This window comes from Cebus imitator, unplaced genomic scaffold, assembly GCF_001604975.1.
Source record: "Cebus imitator isolate Cc_AM_T3 unplaced genomic scaffold, Cebus_imitator-1.0 Scaffold359, whole genome shotgun sequence".
Classification (NCBI taxonomy): Eukaryota; Metazoa; Chordata; class Mammalia; order Primates; family Cebidae; genus Cebus; species Cebus imitator.
The window spans coordinates 526,146-548,189 of NW_016107674.1; the positions used below are offsets into that span (position 1 = coordinate 526,146).

At 42.4% G+C, this 22,044-nt stretch overlaps 1 protein-coding gene across 2 annotated transcripts in view; it reads left to right on the forward strand.

The window, feature by feature from the left end:
• The window catches only part of BACH2 (BTB domain and CNC homolog 2), a 355,372-nt gene that overhangs the window by 308,402 nt on the left and 24,926 nt on the right, over positions 1-22,044 (forward strand). For both annotated transcript variants that reach the window (XM_017506784.2, XM_017506783.2), the window contains exon 5: positions 15,863-17,461. In XM_017506784.2, the coding sequence (XP_017362273.1) occupies positions 15,863-17,461 (1,599 nt within the window). The remainder of the gene's footprint in view (positions 1-15,862; positions 17,462-22,044) is intronic.

Below are 22,044 nucleotides of genomic sequence, written 5' to 3' on the forward strand. Positions count from 1 at the left end.
TCCAGGTCATAGAAAGGAGGATCCAGTTTAATTGCCACCTCCTTTGCCAGGTTTCTCCTGGTCCGTTCATTCTGTGTTGATGGTTACCATCTTCCCTCTCCTCCACGGTTTTCATATGTTGGAGTTTTGCAGTTAGAATTGGTGAAGTGGAGTCAGGAATGCATCTAGGCTTGAGCAAATGCTAGTAAGTCAAAGAAAAGGCTAGGAGTCGGGCTTAAGAGGATAACTGGAGATGAGGCTGAAAAGGGAGTAGATTTGGGGAAATTTGGAAGGCTGGGCAGAAGAGAATCAAGTTTGTTTTCCAAACCAGGGAGTTGCTGCTTGAAACATAGTCCATGTCAGGAGCATTAACTCAGAGACTTTCCAGCCTCCCTTTGATTGACTATCCAGAGAGATCACAGAGGGTCAGGAGAGAAGAGAGATGGTTATCTACAGAGAGGAGGGTTCTTGAGCACAGAAGTGGAATGTAAAAGCAGTATTAATTTTCCCTTTTGCTTTGAGTCTCTATATTTTTACCACAGTGGTGACTCTACCTAGAGATTCTTAAGCCCCAGCCTCCCACGCTTGTTAAAGAAAGAAATGACGATACTATCCAGACACCTGCTAGCTTAGATTGAGGTTTTCAAAGTTACGCTTCTCTAGGAATGTGCCATTAAACTACTGTGGATGAGCTCTATGGATTCTCCCTCCCATGAACCAGCCATTTCTTGCTATAATAGTGCAAGAAAACTGGAGGGCTTGTTTTTCATTAAGGTTTCTTAGATTTCTGATTTGCAACCTCAGTGACTAAAATTCCATCAAAATACTGGAACACCCCAGGGTAGTGTAGGTGCTTTAACTCACATCCTTAAAGGTATACTCAGAAATAGTTTGATTCATCCAAAACAAGAACACCTGGTGTTCTTGAGACTTGGTATATGTCAAAAACAAAAAGTTCGTTTTTAGGAAGTTTGGATATCTTTATTTTTAGGAGAAAAGGTGTTTTCCCAGTTACAAGCTATAAATAATGAGGTCTTTCATAATGGTTCCAAGCCACGTTCAAAATAGATGGCCCGGAACAGCCTCCAAGGTACCATTCTGGATGCACCTGTGACTGACTTCCTTTTCTCATGATCCCCTGTGTTAGTGTGAAAAGTGTGTTTCAGCCCCACAGAAACTGGACACAACCAACAAGTCATTGTTAGAAATTTCTTTCACCCCTGCTTTGGCATCTCTGCTGCTGCCAGAGATGACACCATTGTCAAAAATGGGACCCTGCCGGCCTTTAATCCTAGCACTTTGGAAGGCCAAGGAAGGAGGATTGCTTGAGCCCAGGAGTTCATGACTAGCCTGGGCAACAGAGTGAGACCCCCCCAACTCTACAAAAATTAAAAATAAATAGGACCTGCCTTCATGCTCCAGCAACCTGAAGTCCCAGACGCACTGCTCTTCCCAGCAAAGGCTTGCTCCCAGTTCCTGTTGATGGCATTTGCATGCCATGAAGCTTCAGGACAAGAACCCAGTGGATTCAGGCCAAAATGGTACCCATGACCATGCTTATAGTTGATATCAGCTCCCTTTTCATTCCCTCCCTTGACAGACAGAAATAACATACAGAAAAGATTAGAACTCAATTAAGAAGCAGGGAGGGGAAGTGGGTGAGTGACAAACCTGACTTCATGCTCCGATCTAGGAGTGTGGGTGTTGGATCATAACAATTTCTGCAGCCCTAAGAGCTACAGAGCATTACGTTTTGTCTGGGAGTCCTGTAGCTTCAGGGCAGCCATTGTCCAATTCACATATGGGGTTTTGTGTTAATGGCTGCTGTTTAAATCCTCACAGAGCACAGATGGTGCCTGCATTGCATCAGCATTAACTGTTCTCCATTGGCAGAGCCCATTGCAGAAACACAAGAAGAGAGGAGAAATCAGAAGTGTATCGTCCCTTTGGCAAAAAGTCTGGTTTCCATATATGATTTTTATCACGACTTACTGTACAGCCTTGACTAGCCCAGTCAGCATATCTCAGCTTCTGTTTCATGATGGTTGGTAAAGGACTTAGATGAAAGAATCTAGACTGTAGAAATACTATCATTGCTGCTGTATCAACCCGTGCTGATAAGGCATACTGTAGCTTTGTCCCTTCTGTAAGCCACAGTAACACCATTTCTATTGCCAAGGAAAGGCTTTGCTTGAGAAGCTGATACATAGATCTTCAGAATATTTAGTGCTTTTCTCTCAAAAACCTTTCAAGTATATTACCTACATGTCTTCAGCTTGTCTTTATTTATTCTGTTTTGTACATGAAAGGGACAAATGGCAGCAGGTGTCAAGGTCAGATTGCTTTCCCTGCTAAAGACCAGTGGGCCTTCCCTGGTAGCACTGGGTTCTCAAGGCTATCGGAGGATTAGTGGCATGTCAAGCTACTTGCTTCCAGAGGCAAGCAAGAAAATAATATTTTCCATAAGTGATGTGTGATCTCTCAGTTCTTCAGTTCTGATTTCAGATGGAAAATATGACTTCAGTTCTTAAAGAAAAAAATCCCTGACCATGTATGACAGATATCTTCAAATATGTGTTGGATCGTTATGTGAAAGAGGGGCTCAAATTGTCTGCTTGCCCCAGTGGGCAGTACTAGGGCTAGCTCAGTTTAGTTCAACTAATAGTTGTTGAAAGCCTAGGGTGTACGAGGCACATGCTTTCCACTGAAAGTGATGGGGCGGGGAGGAGGAGAGAAGAGGAATATCTTGCTTAACTCATAACACCAATTATGGCAGAAGCCAGCAAGTTTGATATTGGAAGGAAAGTAAAATATTTGGTAAATCATGGGATACACCAAGAAGTTACAGTCTCCAATGTCTATTCATGGGTGAAGCAGGAGTAATATAAAAATGGACTTGGAGATTACTGCCACAGTGATCATTTCTCAGAAAACCCAAGTAACCTGGTAAGCAGAAGGATACCACATTGAAATAAGACTGTGGGAAGGAATTCCATATTCAAAATAAAAATGTAACCACTGGAAAGACAAGCAGAGCAAAAATTATATCTAGGTCAGTTTCCGTGGCTTATGCCTGTAATCCCAGCACTTTGGAAGGCCAAGGTGGGAGGATCACTTGAGTTCAGGAGTTTGAGACCAGCCTGGCTAATATAGTGAAACCGCATCTTTACTAAAAATACAAAAAAATTAGCCAGGTGTGAAGGCACACGCCTGTAATCCCAGCTACTGGGAGGCTGCAACACAAGAATCACTTGAATTCGGGAGGTGGAGGCTACAGTGAGCCCAGATTGTGTCACTACATTCCAGCCTGGGTGACAGGGTGAGACTCCATCTCAAAAAAAAAAATTATATCTAATAAAGTCTATAAGCAAATATAGAAACATAGAGTAGGGGCCTGCTGAAAGAACACTAGGAGGAAATTAAAAGAGAGAGGAACAAAATTGATATTGTAGGAGTTTATGGGTCCTATTGTCAGGAAAATTGAAGTTTCCATGTTTCTATTCTCATGTGCAAAATTAGGTCAAAGGAGAGACATGATGTCAAAATTCAACTATATGAATAGCTACCAGAGTTCTCCTCAACCAGTAGGTGAATACCTGAGTGTTATTGATTTGCCACATTGACAGTTCCATCTTCCAGAAAGTAGAGGATACAAGGGTAAAACTGCCATTTGGGTTCTAATCTGGCTAAAAGGAATTAACAAGAGCATACATGAGAGGATCCTTAGAAGAAAGCAACAGTATCATCTTAAAGAACATGATAGTCAAAGAAGATTTTGTACAGTCCAAAGTCTTTCAAGACCTTTTTTATTGTGAATTTTAAAAATACGTAACAAAATTTACCATATTTACCATTTTTATGTGTACAGTTCAGTAGTGTTAAATAAGTTCAGTACTCTTAAGTATTCACATTGTTGTGAAACAACATGTTGTGAAACAACAACAATCTCCAAAACTTTTCATCTTGGAAAATCCAAAACTCTGTGCTCGTTAAACAACTCCCCTTATTTTCCCTCCCCCTTGCCCCTGATACACACCATACTACTTTCTGTTTCTATGAATTTGACTGCTTTTCAATGCTTCATATAAGTGGGATCACACAGAAGTTGTCTTTTTATGATTAGCTTAATTTATTTAGCATAATATCCTTACGGTTCATCCACATTGGAACACGTGACAGGATTTTCTTTTAAGGCTGAGAGTCCATTGTATGTATCTACCATATTTTGTTGATCCAGTTACTCATTAATGGAAATTTGAGTTGCTTCCACTTCTTGGCTATTGTGAATATAGTGCTGTCTGTGAACATGAGTATACAAACATCTTTTCAAGACCCTGCTTTGGATTCTTTCGAAAATATCGCCAGAACTGGGTTTGCTGGATCATATGGTAGTTCTATTTGTAATTTTTTTAGGAACATTCATACTGCTTTCCATAGCAGTTGTACTACTTTGCAATCCCTTCAACAATGCACAAGGGCCAAGTGCAGTGACTCACACCTGTAATTTCTGAACTTTGGGAGAACGAGGCAGGAGGATTGCTTGGGCCCGGGAGTTCAAGACGAGACTGGGCAACATAGCAAGACTATGTCTCTACAAAAATAAAAAATTAGCTGGGCATGGTGGTATGTTCCTCTTGTCCCAGCTATTGTGGAGGCTGAGATGGGAGGAGCACTTGAGCCTGGGAAGCTGAGCCTTCAGTGAACTATGATCATGCCACTGCACTCCAGCCTAGGTGACAGAATGAGACCCTGTCTAAAAACAAAAACAAGAAAAAAAAATTAAAACAGTGCACAAGGATTTTAATTTCTTCAGAGCCTCACTGACACTTATTCTGGGTTTTTAGTAGTAGTCATCTTTGTGGGTGTAAAGTGAGATCTCATTGTTTTAATTTTTATTTCTCTGACAATTAGTGATGTTGAGCATCTTTTCATATGTTTGTTGACTGTTTGTATGTCTTTGGAGAAACATCTATTCAAGTCCTTTGCCCATTTTTTTTACTGGGTTATTTTATCCTTTGCTATTGAGTTGCAGGAGTTCTTTACAAAGGATTTCTTTAAATGAGAGTTCTTTCCATAGGGTTTCTTTATATATCAGCCCTTTATTAGGTATAAAATCTACAAATATTTCCTCTCATTCTGTGAGTTGCCTTTTTACTTTGTGTCCTTTGATATTCAGTTTTTAAGTTTGGTATAGTCCCATTTGTCCATTTTTGCTTTTGTTTCCTGTGCTTTTGGTGTCATATCCAAGAAATCATTACCAAGTCCAATGTCATGAAGCTTTTCCCCTATGTTTTCTTCTAGAGTTTTATAGTTTTGGGTTGAAGACATTTTGAAAGTGGTTTTTATGTTAATAAGAAAAAGGTAGAAATTATGCATATGTGGGGAAAGATGATTCAGGAGGGCTAGGAATGCCCAGAACAAAGTTCATATGAGGACCCTTTTCTCAAAAAAGGAGGGTAAATTCTTCCAGCCATTGTGTTTCATTCAGAGTTTTATTTTAAACACTGGAAAAACACGAACAACTATGTGAACATGCATGGAACCACAAATAAGGGCTTCAGGAACACTCAAACCCAAAGTGAGTGGAGACCTTTCAAACAGGTCCACAGAAAATGAAAATGAATTTGTGGTTCTCTTTGGAGCACAAAGATGAGGAAACCAACAGCTGCTTCTTGAGGCTAACTATGTAGAATTGAGGATGGCAAAAAGCCCAGAGTTAATTTTATACTCAGCATCAAGGAGAATGACTAAATGAATGACCGTAAGACTGAAAAGTGAGAAAAAAACTTGGAAAAGAGAATGGAAAACCGTAGGTAGATGAACAAAAAGAAAATGCTAAGCTTCCAGACTGGATGAAGTAAAGCCCCCAAACCAGAAGGAGGAAAATAGATACGATAATGATACAACTTGTTATGGTCGAAATCTTTCAGGGACTCTGGAGCTCAGGAAAGCATCAAAAGACTGGAGATCAGAAATTGCATCATAATTTTCAAAACAAAGAGAAGAAAGTAGATCTTGAAAAGTTTGACTGAAGAGCAGTTTCTATAATAGGAATGATTTCTGGTTAGACAAGCACACACTCGGGTCAAAAAATTTGATTTTACAAGGTTAAGATGGACACATGGCTTATCAATAGCAGATACTGGGAAGAGATAAGCTCAGAGATGTTAATTGTAAATAATAAGTGACCGTGAAATAAATCGGAGCATTTCTAGAAAATAGGATCTAGGCAGAGAGGTGATAGTCTGTCCTCTGTATCAATGATTGGAGCATTTATTCAGTCCAGACATCTGCCAGGGATGTAGTCACAGGCAGTGTGGTTCAGAGGAGAGCAACAAGGAGGGTATAAGAACTCAAAACTGACTAAGCCAAAATTTCCATTCCTAAAACTTCACATGAAAAACCATTAGAAGGTGCTAATGAGGGGCTGAACTTCTCATCACTGGAAGCCTTCAAAAATGTTTTGTATTTTCTGGTTGAAGATCAGTGGTTCATAGTTTGTGTGAAATGACTAGAGGGCTTGAGAGGGTGAAACCAGACCTTGACTCAAGAAAATTCTGACCTAGGAAAATCAATGATTTCTGGAATGGGGAGAGGGTTGTTTGAAATGGAAATTAGGTATTTTTTCTAAATCTTCTTTTTAAAAATAATTTTCTTTTGCAGGCAGTTTTTCAAATGAAACTATAAACCTTGATGCAGGTTTTACTACTTCATTACCAGTGAGTGGGATGCTTTTCACTTTTATCTTACACTGAAAAACATAAAACGTTACTACTATTTCATGTCTATTTTAAGATCTACACTTATACTGAAATTGGATTTTTAAAAATTATTCTGTGAACTTCATATATAATCTTTCAGAAGGGAGATTTTCTGTTTTCATTGTATGCTTTTAGAGTAAATAGAAATACACTTCCTTGTATCTGTATCATATATGACTTTTGCCTGTCACTAACCTAGGTAATAAAACCATCTATACCTGAATGAGAAAATAATGAGTGCTACATATGAAGGAGGTGAGATGAGATGGGCAAAACCACCCAGTTGAAATGAAGGTTTCACATACCCAAGGTATCACCAGTTCTCAGGAAAGACAATATGGAATGTTTGCTTTTGGAACCACCTCCTGTTCTCATCAACCCTGAAACAACCAAAGAAATACCTAAGGGGAAGTTTCAGCCATTATATGCACCATGATCATTCTGAGCTGACTGTCACAGATAAGGGACACATAACACTCCGTCTGGACATCAGCTTCATCCCGCTGCCTTTCCACTCTGGAACAAAGCTCTCGTGCCATGTGACTCCGTGCCAGACAGGCATTTCTGCTTTGTCTTCTAGATTCTAAGGACTGATACTTAGCTGAGCCTGATAATTTACCAAATCCCCATGTGATGAAAGGGCTTCCTAGGATTTGCAGAGTTTCATTGAGCAGGAAAGGGACACAACAGTTATCTTCATTCTTCAGGAGGAATCTAGGCACTGGAAAAATAGAACCAATTATGAGATTCACCTTACCTTCTGCATACCGAAAGATGTACTGCATCCAGTTGGCCAGACTTATTTGGGTAGAGCTATAGAAAACTGAAAGTTTTAGAGTAATAAACTTACGATAATGTGTTTCCATATGAAATAGCATCCTTTCCTGGTTCACTTCAGAGAAACAGCAACAGACAGACAGGGAGCATGAGAGTTGAACTCTGCCGTTGGAAGACTTGAGTTAAGCCCTAGACAAGCAGCCCTGTGACTTTGGGTAAATTCTTTCACCTTTCTGGGCCTTGGGCTTCTTTTCTGTAGAATGGGTGATTAAGTCAGGGAAATAGAAACCATGCCAGATGTTTCAAATAAAGGGGCTATAAAACAGGAAATTTGTTACACAGGTGTTGGAAAACTGGAAGAACAGAAAAGGGAAGGAGAGCTAACCTAATGATTAATGACCGCAGGAAGTATCTACCACTCCTAGGACTGGAGGGAATGAAAAGGACCTGTGAGCTTGGTGGGGGAGGGGCTGGTGCCTCAGGAGCTGCAGCTGTGGAGCAGAAACCCCACCACAGAGTCAGGGATGCAGCCACTTCCAGAACATACCACCAAGGAAGGAAAGAGAAACAGAACAAGAGAGATAAGGAGCCATAGTGTCTTCATGCCTCCCACCTTCTGAGTTCCTGCCTGTGCACCTGCTGGCAGGTCTGATAATAAGTCAACCAGCAAAAGAGCCCAGGAAATGGAGTTTATGAACTCCCAGCCTCAGCACAGAGGGGAATATAAGAAGAGTGGATGTGAGTCCGAGAGACAATGGTAAATAACCAACAAATGAGTTTATAACATCAAACTAAAATTTAGTTAAATGACAGAAGTCAAAATTAGTAGTTGGTAAGGACTACTTCAGTTGTCCAGTTATGTTTGTATTAAGGCAGTATTTAATTAAAGTAGTGTTACAGAGATACACACGCACACATAGAGAGAGAGAATAGTTTTGATTCTGGCCTCAACAGTTTCTGAATAAAATTTTTTAGATTTTTTTAAATTAAAAAAGTTTGTATTAAGTCATGATTTAGGAAAACTACAAGTTGCACATTTCTGCAAACCCCGTGACAGGAGAAATCATACCAAAAATGTGGGTTATGGTAGGGTCTATCTTCAAGAATTCCTGAGAATAATTGCAGGGAGTCTGTGTCTGTGAACTGATTCGAGTCATGACTGTCTATCACGGGAATACAAGTCAGGTCTTTGCTTACTGAACCTACAATATTTTCATTTTTTTACTAATCAAAAAGTACTTTGGTGGCCTGACCATATTTTTCAGCCCAAAGTTGAAGTCAAATGGAATTCCACTGTTTGACCTCTACCCTGGGATGCCATCACCTCCTCCTCAAATCAGGGAGTCCATTTCAACTGCAGGGGTTAGGTGGGTGGGTGGGTGGGTGTGTGGGTGTGTGCGCGCGCGCACATGCGTGCGCATGCATGCATGCATGTGTGTATTGTCAGGGCCAGCTTCATCAGCATAAAACGTGTGCAACTGATTGCACAGGGTCTATGCTTAGAGGGGTCCTGCAGTTTGTTTAATGTTCTCCTGTCACTCTAGAAATTCTTAATAATCTGTGAACAAGAGGCTCACATTTTCATTTTGCACTGGACTCTGCAAACCGTGTAGCCAGTTCTGGTTTTGTGGTAGGGGAGGGCAATTGTGAATAGAGGACCAGGAGAGGTCTCAGTGAGAAAATGGTATTTGAGGAAAAGCCGGAAAATGATAAGGGAGTGAGACATGCCCTTCTTTTACTTATTCTGAAGAACTTCAACTCAGCCCTCAACATTTGGCAAGTGTTACTTGCTCTAAGCAGCCTTACACTGATTCCCTTAGCAGTTACTGCTCCAGCCCTGTACCCCCTAACACCCTTAAATACCTCTGTTGCATACTCAGGTGACACTGTAAACATTTATATTGAACATCTGTCTCCCCAGTCACTTGTTAGCTCCCTGGAGAAAAAGGTGGTATTTTATTCATATTTGTAGCAACAGCAATAATACTGGTTGTTACTTAATGCCAGAACCTGCTCCGAAGATTTTACTGCAAGGTAGACACTGTTGGTATCCCTGTCTTACAGTTGTGGAAACTGAGGGATAGAAAGGTTAAGTATCCAGCCCAAGTGACACAGCTGGTAGATAGCAGAGCTGAGACTTGAATCCAAGAAAGTGGAGTCCAGACCTTGCATAGTACACAGTGAGTGCCTAGCACATCGTTGGAGAATGAAAATAGTATGGTTGGATACTGTAAGCTCATGGCTGTAATCCAGCACTTTAGGAGACCAAGGCAGGAAAATGGCTTGAGCCCACAAGTTCCAGGCCAGCCTGGGCAACATGGTGAGACCTCATCTCTTAAAAAAAAAAAAAAAAAAGAAAGAAAGATAAAGAAAAAAATGAGTAAACAAAAAATTGTAAGTAACTGAATGATCATAGTCTCAGGAGTAAAACTTACAAATAGGAGAAGGATTTTTACATTGTGGCTGCAGATCCAGCTTTATACGTACACAGGAGAGAAAAGGCACTTTATGTTTTAAGGCATATTTACTAACACAGATAGTGATTTTCTTTAGCTAAAAGAACCACCATATGAAATGATATATGTATAAATCAATTTCAATGTTGATTTAGTTTTTATATTATTACCTTAAGAATAGAAAACAAGATAAACTCTATCTTTACCTAAAATTCATAATAAAATTGGCCAGGCACAGTGGCTAACACCTGTAATCCCAAAACTTTGGGAGGTCAAGACAGGTGAATTGCTTGAGTCCAGGACTTTGAGACCATCTGGGCAACATGGCGAAACCCTGCCTCTACTAAAAATAACAAGAATTAGCTGGGCATGGTGGTATGTGCCTATCCCAGCTACTCGGGAGGCTGAGGGAGAATCACCTGAGCCCCAAAGGTTGAGGCTACAGTGAGCCAAAATCGTGCCACTGTACTCCAGCCTGGACAACCAGAGTGAGACCCTGTCAATAAATAAATAAAATTAATACTAGACCAGGTGTGGTGGCTCACACCTGTAATCCTGGAACTTTGGGAGGCTGAGACAGTAGGATCCCTTAGCCCAGGAGTTCAAGACCAGCCTGGGCAACATAGAGAGACCCTGTCTCCAAAAATAAAATAAATAAAATGAAAATTAATACTAAAATAACCAGAAGCTTTGTTGAAATAGTAAATTAATTTAACAAATACTTCCTAAATGTCTAGCATGTTGCTTTGGGAAGAAGAATGTGATAACATGGATATGAATTACAGGAAATTAAGATGAGGAGTGATGCCTCATCACTAAGCCAGTCTTCATCCTGCAGAGTGGGATGCAGTGCAGTTGGAGAGAGAGAGTGGTAAGGGAGAGTTAGTTGTCACCAGCATTGCTTTCATCATCTGATAAGTACCTTGCTGTGCAAATACAACCCAGAGTGGTTGTCAGTGGTCTAGAGTTTTAAAAAGCCTTTGGGCATGGGTTCATTACCTTTATCTTCCTGGTTCCTGCAGTGTGTAAGAGATTCAGCTTCATCAGGAAAGTGTACATGGTGTTGCTGAAGGTGTAAGTTTCCCTTTTTTGTAAAGTTGTGATTAAGGGACCTTGAGAAGCATGCCAGTCCTCTCCCAGGGAGCAGTCACCTGTCCTCTGGATTCATCTGATCAGCCTTCTGCAGATGGGCTCAATGCTACAGCCATGCGTACATACTGCCAAAACCAACTGGCAACGCCTTAATCATGTGGCTTAACTAGAGAATGATGTTCCAAGTCTCAAAAATTCTCAAACCCTATTTTCAGTAAATACCTGAAGGCCAGCTACCTCATCCCTGTCATAGTCCGGAGATGGAACTACTATTAAGTATTGCCATAAGCTCTGTCCTGCAGCAAAATGGATATCTCATGAAACACTGAGCTCCCCGGCTCTGCAAACAGCGCCCAAACTTTCTCTACCAGTTGAGTTTTTATCAGCCCATCTTCCTTACAGCATAGAGATGATATGTTAGAACCAAATGGAATAAAGGGTTAAGGATCATAGTTACAGCGGGTCGAATTTCAACACATTGTCGGCATGTTGACTTGCACCATCAGACACGGTAGCCTGGCCTTATTTCTTTCAGGATTGAAGCAACTCATATGTGACAACTGCTAGCTGAGGTCATCACCTCCTAGGAAGCAGTAGTGGGAGGTTGAGGGGTTACTTCCAGCCCTCTCCCTGGTCTCAGCCCGACATGACACACTGTAGTCTGCCTCCAGTGTGTGATACCATCTCATCTGTATCAGAATGAGTATTGCATAGTATGAGACCAGGTAATTACATATTTAAGTGCGATGAAAAAATATTCTTCAAAATGAGGCATTCAAAATATTTTCATTTAAAATGCAAGACTGTTATCCCAAGTTGTCCCTGATACCGTATTTTGCATTTGTTTCTTATACCTTGAGGCTACTGCTGACCAGTGGATTTTAGCCTAGATGAGTCTGCTTTCCTTAGAGCAGAGGGACACAACTCCATTAACATCAGTGAATTGGAACTATTCTGCTATTTCTAAGCACTTCATTCAATTTTAACTTTATGATCATTAGTTTTTAAAATACCATTTTTAGGGGTTGTTAGTTTTGTGTGTGATTCTCCACCTCCCATTCCCTCTTATTTTTTCCCATTACCTGGGCCTTATTTGTTAAGAACAAAAAAGTAAGTAACAATGCAGACCTGTGGTCACAGTTTCATGAACATACAGCTTTACACTGGTACCTGAATATTTGCCTTCTGAGTATAGTTAATGAATGTAAATTATTCCTGAAAATGGGTAGACAGCACCAGCTTCTCAAGATGAAGGCTAAACCAGTATTTAAGAAGCCTCTGTTGTAATACTTGCTGGCAGGTATGAAGGGCACATGATTTCTGTTTTGTGTATCTGGAGCAATTACTACTACCTTAAGTAGACCAGAGATGATTTCCTGGGAGGGACTGTTGTGGCAGCTCAGGAAGTAGCCATCATATCAAAGCAACCCTTGACTGAGAGCAGACACTCCAGGTGTCCTGATAAAAGTGTTCAAGGGGCCCCCACAGATCTCAGTAGGCCCCTCAGCAGTCTCCTGAACTTGTCTGGATTTCTCAGTTGACAGCTAGTCATACAGTCTTGCAATGGCCTTTCCATTGTTGACTGACTTACATTGTACTTAGTTAACTTTTCATCATTTGTACCTCTTCTACAAAGCTAAATTGTAGGTCTCTTGAGCACGGGCCTGAGTCCTGCAAACATCCTTCCCTCACAGTACTTAGCACAGAAGAAGAAACAGGCTGGACTTAGTTTGAAATCCCAGCTCTCCACTTACTAGCTCTGTGACCATGGATAAACACCTTCACCTCCCTGCTTCACAGTTTCCTTATCTACAAAACAGGGGCATCATGCCTGCCTTGCGGGGTGTTACGAGAGCACAGTGGTAGGCACTAGGAGATACTTGGTGAACGGTCTTTCTGGTACATCCAACAAAGCCTCACACATAGAAGCTAAGCAAAATCTTGCAGATTTAAATATGACAAAGGAGGATTGAAACCAATGTGGTAGATAAGCTGGTTAGGGACTCTTGAACTTTCATGGTGAGGACACCATTTCGTCTGCCCTTGGGCTTAAATGACAGTTTACAAACCAGGTTTTTTATCTGTGACTTTTTCATGACCATAGGATGATCATTTCAAGGCCAGCATGTCTCCTAAGCCTCATGATCTAAGGCGTGCTGTTGATTTGTGATGTGCAGACTTTGCCCATTGACATCCTTGGTCCCATTCATGCATTTAAGCATCAGCTCTTCCCTGAGCAGAGATGTTTTCTCCAGCTCCTTGCAGCCATGTGGCAGAGGGTGACTCCCAGTACTGCTTCTTGATCTACAGATCCCCATGGATATCCCTGGCTTCTTTAGAAATTTTCTTTAAAAGAGGCCACAGTGGAAGATAATGGTAAGGCTTACTTAGACCCACAGCATCAAAAAAAAAAAAAAAAGTGATGAGGATGGGAGTATGAGAAAAACTGTGTGAACAGTATAAATAGCATTGAAATTAGTTTCCTACATTTCCCATATAGTGAGCACTTTTGCCAAAACTCAAGAAGTACCTTATCCACCTGTTTGGCACATTACAGAGGAGCATAGGATCATTATGGGGGCAGGGGTCAACCCTGTGTTGATTCCATCGTTCCTTTCTTTGTGGTGGAGCCACATGGCAGTAAAGGAATAGGTCATGTGACATTCTTATCACCTTCTTCAGTTACCTACAAATACACATGTCCTTGCTTTTTTACTTTCTTTTAAAGATTCCTGGAAGAAAAAGACATAAAACAGATGTGTTGTCAGTACTATATTTGCTGAATCTATTACTATGTCAGCTTAGCAGCATACAAAAGTGTTGGTCAGTTGAGCTCCTTTTTAATACTGGTACTGTGACACAGGACAGACAAAGACCCTTGCCTGCCTGCCTTTGATCGGTTGATTGATTTGGTTAGATGGTGTTGTCACCCTCTGTACACAGTAGTAGTATGTTAGGACACAGTTTGACTTACGACACATTCAGTAACATACATGCTTTTAACAGATATGTACCATGTTAGAAACCCTAGGTTAGATTAGATGCAGGGTTATAAAGAGAAATAAAACCATTCCTAATGTGAAGGAGCTTGCTCTCTTATGGTAGAAACAGACACAAGTATAATAAAAGGGAGATGGCAATGATTGCCCATATAGAATTTGTAATGTCAGTCTAGTAGTCATAGCTTTTGTTTTTTAACCAAATATCTCTGGACTCATCATCTGACAGAAAAAGAAGTTTTTAATTTGGAATCTTAAGTACTTCAAACAGATTAACAATTAAAATCCCATTCAGTTACATGTCTAAGAAATTTCCCTTAACTGGAAAGAATGCAATGATATGAAATCAGTACTGTCCTGGAGAATCCAGGTCATTTCCTCATCTGGCTATGGGAGCTGAGAGGACATTGTCATTCATTCTCTCCAAGAGGAATGGACTGCGCTCCCAAAGGAGTGAATGTCTAAGTTGAAACAGTTACAGGTCCTTGTAAGAATTTTGGCTCTGAGTGCTGCAGTGGGTTTAATACACAAAGAAGTCAGCCACAAAGCCTGCCGGTTCACCTTGCTGTGCACTCACTCCCCCAGCTAAAATTTTGTATCACCGCCACCATAGTTTCCAGCAAGGACCCCATGATTGCTGCTTTCATTTGATTTGTACAGGATTTGAAGACCTGCCTCACCTTCCTGTGGGGTGAGCAGTGCTTGCAAAACCTAGAGGATGTGTGGTTTTACGTTCAGGGTAAGGAAGCCTCCCCTGATGAACACCAGCAAGTTTCATCCATTTCCATCTGAAAAAACAATTGGCCTTAGGCAACATATTCTTCATTGTCTAAGTTGTTGTGTGTGAGTGGGCATGCATGCACACACACACGTGTTGGTGTGCATATGCAAGCTGTGCATAAATAGCACACGTTCAATCTGTGTGAAATATAATGGATAAGCAGCAAATGACAGTAGGCTTAGCCTCTGAAGATTTACCAGGAAAAAAAAGACAGTTGCATGGCAAAGCTGCTGCTAATAATTAGAGAAGGAATGGCCCATACCCTGTGCCACTCAGTAGCTTCAACCATTTAAATGACAGCTGGTTTGTTTAGCTCTGCAACCCCCATTCATTATGGGCCAGAAGTTGATTTCTTCCTGAGCACATTGCTTTTGATTGTCATCATCTCTGGTGAGATGGGATCATCATCATTATAAGATTAGGTAGGATGTGATGACCAAAAGTCCCAAGTAGAAACCATGATGGATGGGCAAAACACGAGTTGTTTTTCATGTCTCTTTTAACATTGTAAGTGAAGAAAAACTATTTTTGCGACTCCTTAGACTAGTTTGTAGCAGGGCCACATTGCCATTTTTGTGGTTGACAAAAAAACGTTAAGGCTTTCTTGGGCTCCAGCAAGCTGCAGGAAGTATCACAACACTCCCCCCTCATGTAGAATGGCTCTCAACACGACTGATTGGGAGGGAAATTAATAGGCTCCCCATTGTCACCGTGCATTTTTGCCAGGATATTTCATTAGTGTAAACACTGAACCCGTTGTCATCTTGTTTAGCCACTTGACCCTGGTGATTTTCAATTCTGCCTGTGCTGTGATGGAGTACAACAGTGGCATGCGCGAGACAGGCACTAATTATTGGAAGCAGAATCATTGCTGACCCAGTACTACAAGATTAACTGCCCCTTTGCAGTCTTTATTGTGGGACATTAGCACTGTCTGGTTATCTTGCTTCAGTTGAGGGATTCGGGACAATAGCGGTGCTGATGGTAATGTTGGCGATTTCCCTGTTTGTTTTGCAGGTCACGGCCAGGGGCTTTGGGCCGCTGTTACAGTTTGCCTACACTGCCAAGCTGTTACTCAGCAGAGAAAACATCCGTGAGGTCATCCGCTGTGCTGAGTTCCTGCGCATGCACAACCTGGAGGACTCTTGCTTCAGCTTCCTGCAGACCCAGCTCCTGAACAGCGAGGATGGCCTGTTTGTGTGCCGGAAGGATGCTGCATGCCAGCGCCCACACGAGGACCGCGCGGACCATGAGAACTCTGCAGGAGAGGAAGAGGAAGAGGAGGAGGAAACAATGGATTCAGAGACAGCCAAAATGGCTTGCCCCAGGGACCAGATGCTTCCAGAGCCCATCAGCTTTGAGGCCACTGCCATCCCCATAGCAGAAAAGGAAGAAGCCCTGCTGCCCGAGCCTGACGTGCCCACAGACACCAAGGAGAGCTCAGAAAAGGACGCATTGATGCAGTACCCCAGATACAAGAAATACCAGCTTGCATGTACCAAGAATGTCTACAATGCATCATCACACAGTACCTCAGGTTTTGCAAGCACAAACGGGGAAGATAACTCTAGCAACAGCCTCAAGTCGGGTCTTTCCATGGGGCAGATTAAAAGTGAGCCGCCCAGTGAAGAGAATGAGGAAGAGAGCATCACGCTCTGCCTGTCTGGAGATGAGCCTGATGCCAAGGACAGAGCGGGGGATGTCGAGATGGACCGGAAACAGCCCAGCCCTGCCCCTACCCCTACGGCCCCAGTCGCGGCCACCTGCCTGGAACGATCCAGGAGCGTGGCCTCACCCTCCTGCTTGAGGTCTCTGTTCAGCATAACAAAAAGTGTGGAGCTGTCTGGACTGCCCAGTACATCTCAGCAGCACTTTGCCAGGAGTCCAGCGTGCCCTTTTGACAAGGGGATCACTCAGGGTGACCTTAAAACTGACTACACCCCTTTCACAGGGAATTATGGACAGCCCCACATGGGCCAGAAGGAAGTGTCCAACTTCACCATGGGGTCGCCCCTCAGGGGGCCTGGGTTGGAGGCTCTCTGTAAACAGGAGGGAGAGCTGGACCGGAGGAGTGTGATCTTCTCCTCCAGTGCTTGTGACCAAGTGAGCACCTCGGTGCATTCGTATTCTGGGGTGAGCAGTTTGGACAAAGACCTCTCTGAGCCGGTGCCAAAGGGTCTGTGGGTGGGAGCTGGCCAGTCCCTCCCCAGCTCACAGGCCTACTCCCATGGGCTGATGGCCGACCACTTGCCAGGAAGGATGAGGCCCAACACCAGCTGCCCGGTGCCAATCAAAGTCTGCCCTCGCTCACCCCCGTTGGAGACCAGAACCAGGACTTCCAGCTCCTGCTCCTCCTATTCCTATGCAGAGGATGGGAGCGGGGGCTCGCCCTGCAGCCTCCCTCTCTGTGAGTTCTCCTCCTCACCCTGTTCCCAGGGAGCCAGATTCCTTGCCACAGAACATCAGGAACCAGGCCTGATGGGAGATGGAATGTACAACCAAGTGCGGCCCCAAATTAAATGTGAGCAGTCTTACGGAACCAACTCCAGTGACGAGTCTGGATCATTCTCGGAAGCAGACAGTGAGTCGTGTCCTGTGCAGGACAGGGGCCAGGAGGTAGGGAACCCACATAAATTCAAGCATGTGACCCACTCTTTAGGTCCTTTATCTGGACTGTTCCCTGCCCCTCCATCACTCCCAGATCACTCTTTCTGAAATTAAAGATGACAGTAGAGAGACTGTCTCCCCCATCCACAGAGGCAGGATGCTGAAGGTGATTTCCACATTAAACACTTCTGTCCTAGAAAGGCACTTGATATTTGATCCGGATCTCAATACTCAACAAGCAAAGGCAAGATACTGAGTAAAAAACACTGAAACCTAATGCATGAAGTACTCTGAGGCACTCCAGACGCCCCCTTCTTCCTCCCTCTCTCCCCATCCTACATCTGGTTTGAAAGGATGCCATGTTCACCACCCTCATCCTTGCCCTTCACCCCTTCAGCACATAGGAAGATATAGAATCTCTTTCCAGGTTGATTGATTGAAACCAAATAGATCAGCACTTTCCCAGCACCTTTTAGATTTTCCTTGTCAACAGAAGACCCCAGGGCCATCCCATGTCTGTCACAGTGAAGGTGATAGAAGGCTCACTGTCCATCCCAGTCCTGGGGTCATCACAGAAGCACCCTAGCCAACCACACATAATGTATAATGGATCATTTCCCAAGCTCCCTCAAATGCTAGGAAGACATTTTGAGTAGCAGTGGGGTAGAGTAGCAGTTTTGTCCACCCTGAAAGCAAAGTACTTTATAGGAAAAATGTCCAGAGGCTCCATGTGTGTCTTACCATCGCTGAGAGAGGGAATGGGCAACAACAGCCACATCATGAGCAAGACTCACAAGACTAAGGAGAGGAAAGAAGAGGCCCCCTAGAGGACCCACCTCCCCAATAATATGAGCATTCCCTAGAAAGACCTGAGAGAGCCTGTGTTGTGACCTGGCATTCACTGCACTGTCTTGCTGATTGACAAAGTACAACCTGAGACTGCTACCTGTGTCTCAGACCCCCCTCAGGAGCGGGAGTGAACAAACCCAGTGACAAGTCCTTTCTCAGAGCTGTGTATCCCAAAAACACAGAAAGAAATGAATCGTGGTCCTCCTGAGGCCAGTGACCTTGGTACCTGTCTGTGTTCTCTGGATGTTATCAGCCTCTGTAAGGCAGAGATGTTAACCCAACCAGACAGCAAAAATGCCATATGGGGTGAATTGGCTTTTCACAGAGCCACATGTGGTTTATTCAGCCTCTGCAAGATTGGCGAGAAGCACATGAGGTTTTAGTTTGGGCATGTTTTGAAAACAGATTCCAAAGGTCCCTGTGTCAACTGCAGAAATGCCCTGTGGTCACTTCGTTCTTTGCTCACTAGCCTGGTTTCTGCCCTTCTCTTAACTGCCTAGCAGAAATGGAGAAGGACAGAAACACTGTAAGTATTTAATTTAAAAGAAATTAGAAAGGAAATTTGGATGGGAGCTATTCACGTTTGAATATACCATCTCCCCTTAGATTTGGGATGGTGGTTTGTACCCAGTGCCCCAAGCCAGGCTCACATCTATGTCCCTGACCTCGGGAGGATTGAGCTTTCCTGAAAGTAGTGAAAGGTTGTGTCCTCTCTCTCCTCACTCATTCTTTCCCTCTGACCTCTTTTGTGAGATTTTCCTTTTGTTTTGAGACTGTTTATGAGCATGCCTGATGCAGAAGGCAAGTCGCCACGTCCAGCTCATATGCGTCATGACTTCCTACCAAGAACTGGTGTAGGGAGAAAAAGACAAATGCCTGCAATCTTTGTTTTTTGTCTCTCCTTTAAGAGGAGTCTGGGGCCGAGCGTGGTGGCTCACGCCTGTAATCCTAACATTTTGGGAGGCCGAGACGTGTAGATCGCTTGAACTCAGGAGTTCGAGACCAGCCTGGGCAACCCCATCTCTACGAAAAATACCAAAAAATAGCCAGATGTAGAGACTCGTGCCTATAGTCCCAGATACTTGTGGGGCTGAGGTGGGAGGATCACTTGAGCCCGGGAGGAGGAGGTTGCAGTGAGCTGAGATTGTACCACTGCACTCCAGCCTGGGAGACAGAGTGAGACCTTGTCTTCAAAAAAAAAAAAAAAGAGGAGCCTTGCCATTAAGCTGAAGGGAGGGTTGTGTTTTTATGACATTTGTGTATGCTCAAAGAACTTTCAGTTTCAGATACATCTTCTTTTGCCCCCCTTCCATATCCCAAAAAAGATCATAAAGTCACTTCTTGGAACTCAGGACCACAGAAAGAACACATGTATTCTTTTGTGTTGGGGCCTTGTCAGTTGTTTACCTTAGAACTGAAAATAGTAACTCAATTAAAAGGAGGACTCATTCAACCTGTAAAATAGTCATGAACAGCACCAGTCTTCCCTTGAGAAATACCTCTGCTTTATTTTTACCTTTAAAAAAAGAATCTATCTGCATTCCTGAACAGTGAAGGAAGAGACATTTACCAAAACTCTATGCCATTTTGGAAATCATAGCCCCTCTCAGTGGTACAGTTTGGACAGAATAGTCACAGTACAGCTAAGGTTTTTCCCAATTTGACATCTTCATTTTCCTAGGGTAAAGGAGGTTAGGTTTCCAAGAACTGTCTCAGGGACTCACCATGACTGCTGCTCAGGGAGTTGGTAACTTGCTTTGGGGAGTCACTTTGACCCTGGTTGAAGTGTTGTCCCCAGTAATAGTGCTCAAGGCAGATCCTTCCCCACAAGTCAAAATTGGTTTTCCTGAATGGATCCAGAAGAAGCCAGCATCTGTCAGGCCGATTCTCCCCTGACCAGCTCTCATATGAGATCCAGGTGCCTTTTCTTTCAAGTGAACCCCAAGGAGACACCAGAGTCAGAAATCAAAACAGGAGTTTCCACCCCTGGCCAGACACCAGTCTAATACTTTACATGTACTTTCCCAGTCTCTCTTCCTTCACCCCAGTAAGAAGCCAAAATGTTAGATCAAAAGAAAAGTGTTAACATACTTTATATTCTGTAAGATGTTGTAGTTATACCATGTTAAACAGCCCTTCCATCTTATCTCATAACCATTGGCTTCTCCCTTTTTAACTGTTTCCTAGCTTCAAGAAAGATCAAATTAGCACAGTATTATCTTTTATCATAATCAGCTTTTTAAAATGATGTTCTTTTTTAATTTCTAGAACACAGCATACCCAGCTTGAAACATACCAAATTTAACAGGCTTTTTCTTTTTCTACAACAATATGTAAATATATATCCACCTCTCTATGGGTTTGGGTTTTATTTTCATGGCATTTATACTGTAGAGTTAGCAGCTTCCTTTTTTCACATAGCTGTCTACCATGTACATGGCTATAGGTTGATCACATAGGACCAAAACATGTTTTTCTAGTATCTCTGGTTCTTGTAAATCATGGTTCATTCAGCTGTCGCTTATCACCAGACATTTCAGTTGTTTCCAGTTTTTCCCTCTTACAGACATTGCTGTAATAAACATTTTGTGAGCATACTGTTAGTAGTGGTGCTTTTATTTTTGTGGGTTAGTTTCATAGATGGGTTAAAGGTTGTCCCCATTAAATGCTGCCTAATGACCTACCCAAAATGTTGTAGCAATTCACATATCCCTCAGCAACTTAGGAGTGTCCAATTTCCCCTATTCTTGGCCATACTAGTTGTCACTGGTCTTTTTAATTTCTGCCAATTGCATGGCAAAAATGGTGACTACTAATGAAGCTGACATCTTGTTTTATGTGTATTGAACATTTATATTTTGTTTGCTGTGAATTGCTGGTTTACCTCTTTGCCCATTTTTCTTTTGTGTTGTTTAAATCAACATGTAGGAATCTTAATCCCTAATATTAGGAATATTAACCCTTTCTCATAAGTGTTGCTTAGCTATTCCCTTAGTCTGCTTCCTTATTTATTGTATCTTTTCCCATATAAAAAATGTTTCGTTTTATGTAGTCAAGGTATAAGTCTTTTTATTTATGACTTCTGGATTTGTTATATTTCTTAAGTTAGTTTGGGAATTGTCTTCTTCCAATTAAAAAAAATGAACATATTAATTTTTTTTTGCTTTGGGGAGTTACTTTGGCCCTGGTTGAAGTGTTGTCCCCAGTAACAGTGCTCAAGGCAGATCCTTCCCTACAAGTCAAAATTGGTTTTCCTGAATGGATCCAGAAGAACATATTAATATTTTTTCTTCCAGTTAAAAAAACATGAACAAGTCATATTAAGTGAAAACAGTCACAAAACAGTATGCACAAGGTCCTAGTTTATTTCCTAAATATACACAGTGTATAAATAAAATTAGTATAGAGAGTAAGAAAAAACTAGGAGCACCATTGGAGAGGAGTGGAGGGGAAGTTTCATTTCTTTTTTTTGTTTTTTGTTTTGTTTTGTTTTTTGTTCTTTTGGGGTTTTTTTTTTGAGATTGAGCCTCGCTCTGTTGCCAGGCTGGATTGCAGTGGCATGATCTTGGCTCACTGCAACCTCTGCCTCTGGGGTTCAAGTGATTCTCCTGCCTCAGCCTCCTGAGTACCTGGGACTACAGGCATGCGCCACCACACCCAGCTAATTTTTGTATTTTTAGTAGAGACTGGTTTTCACCATGTTGGCCAGGATGGTCTCGATCTCTTGACCTCCTGATCCGCCC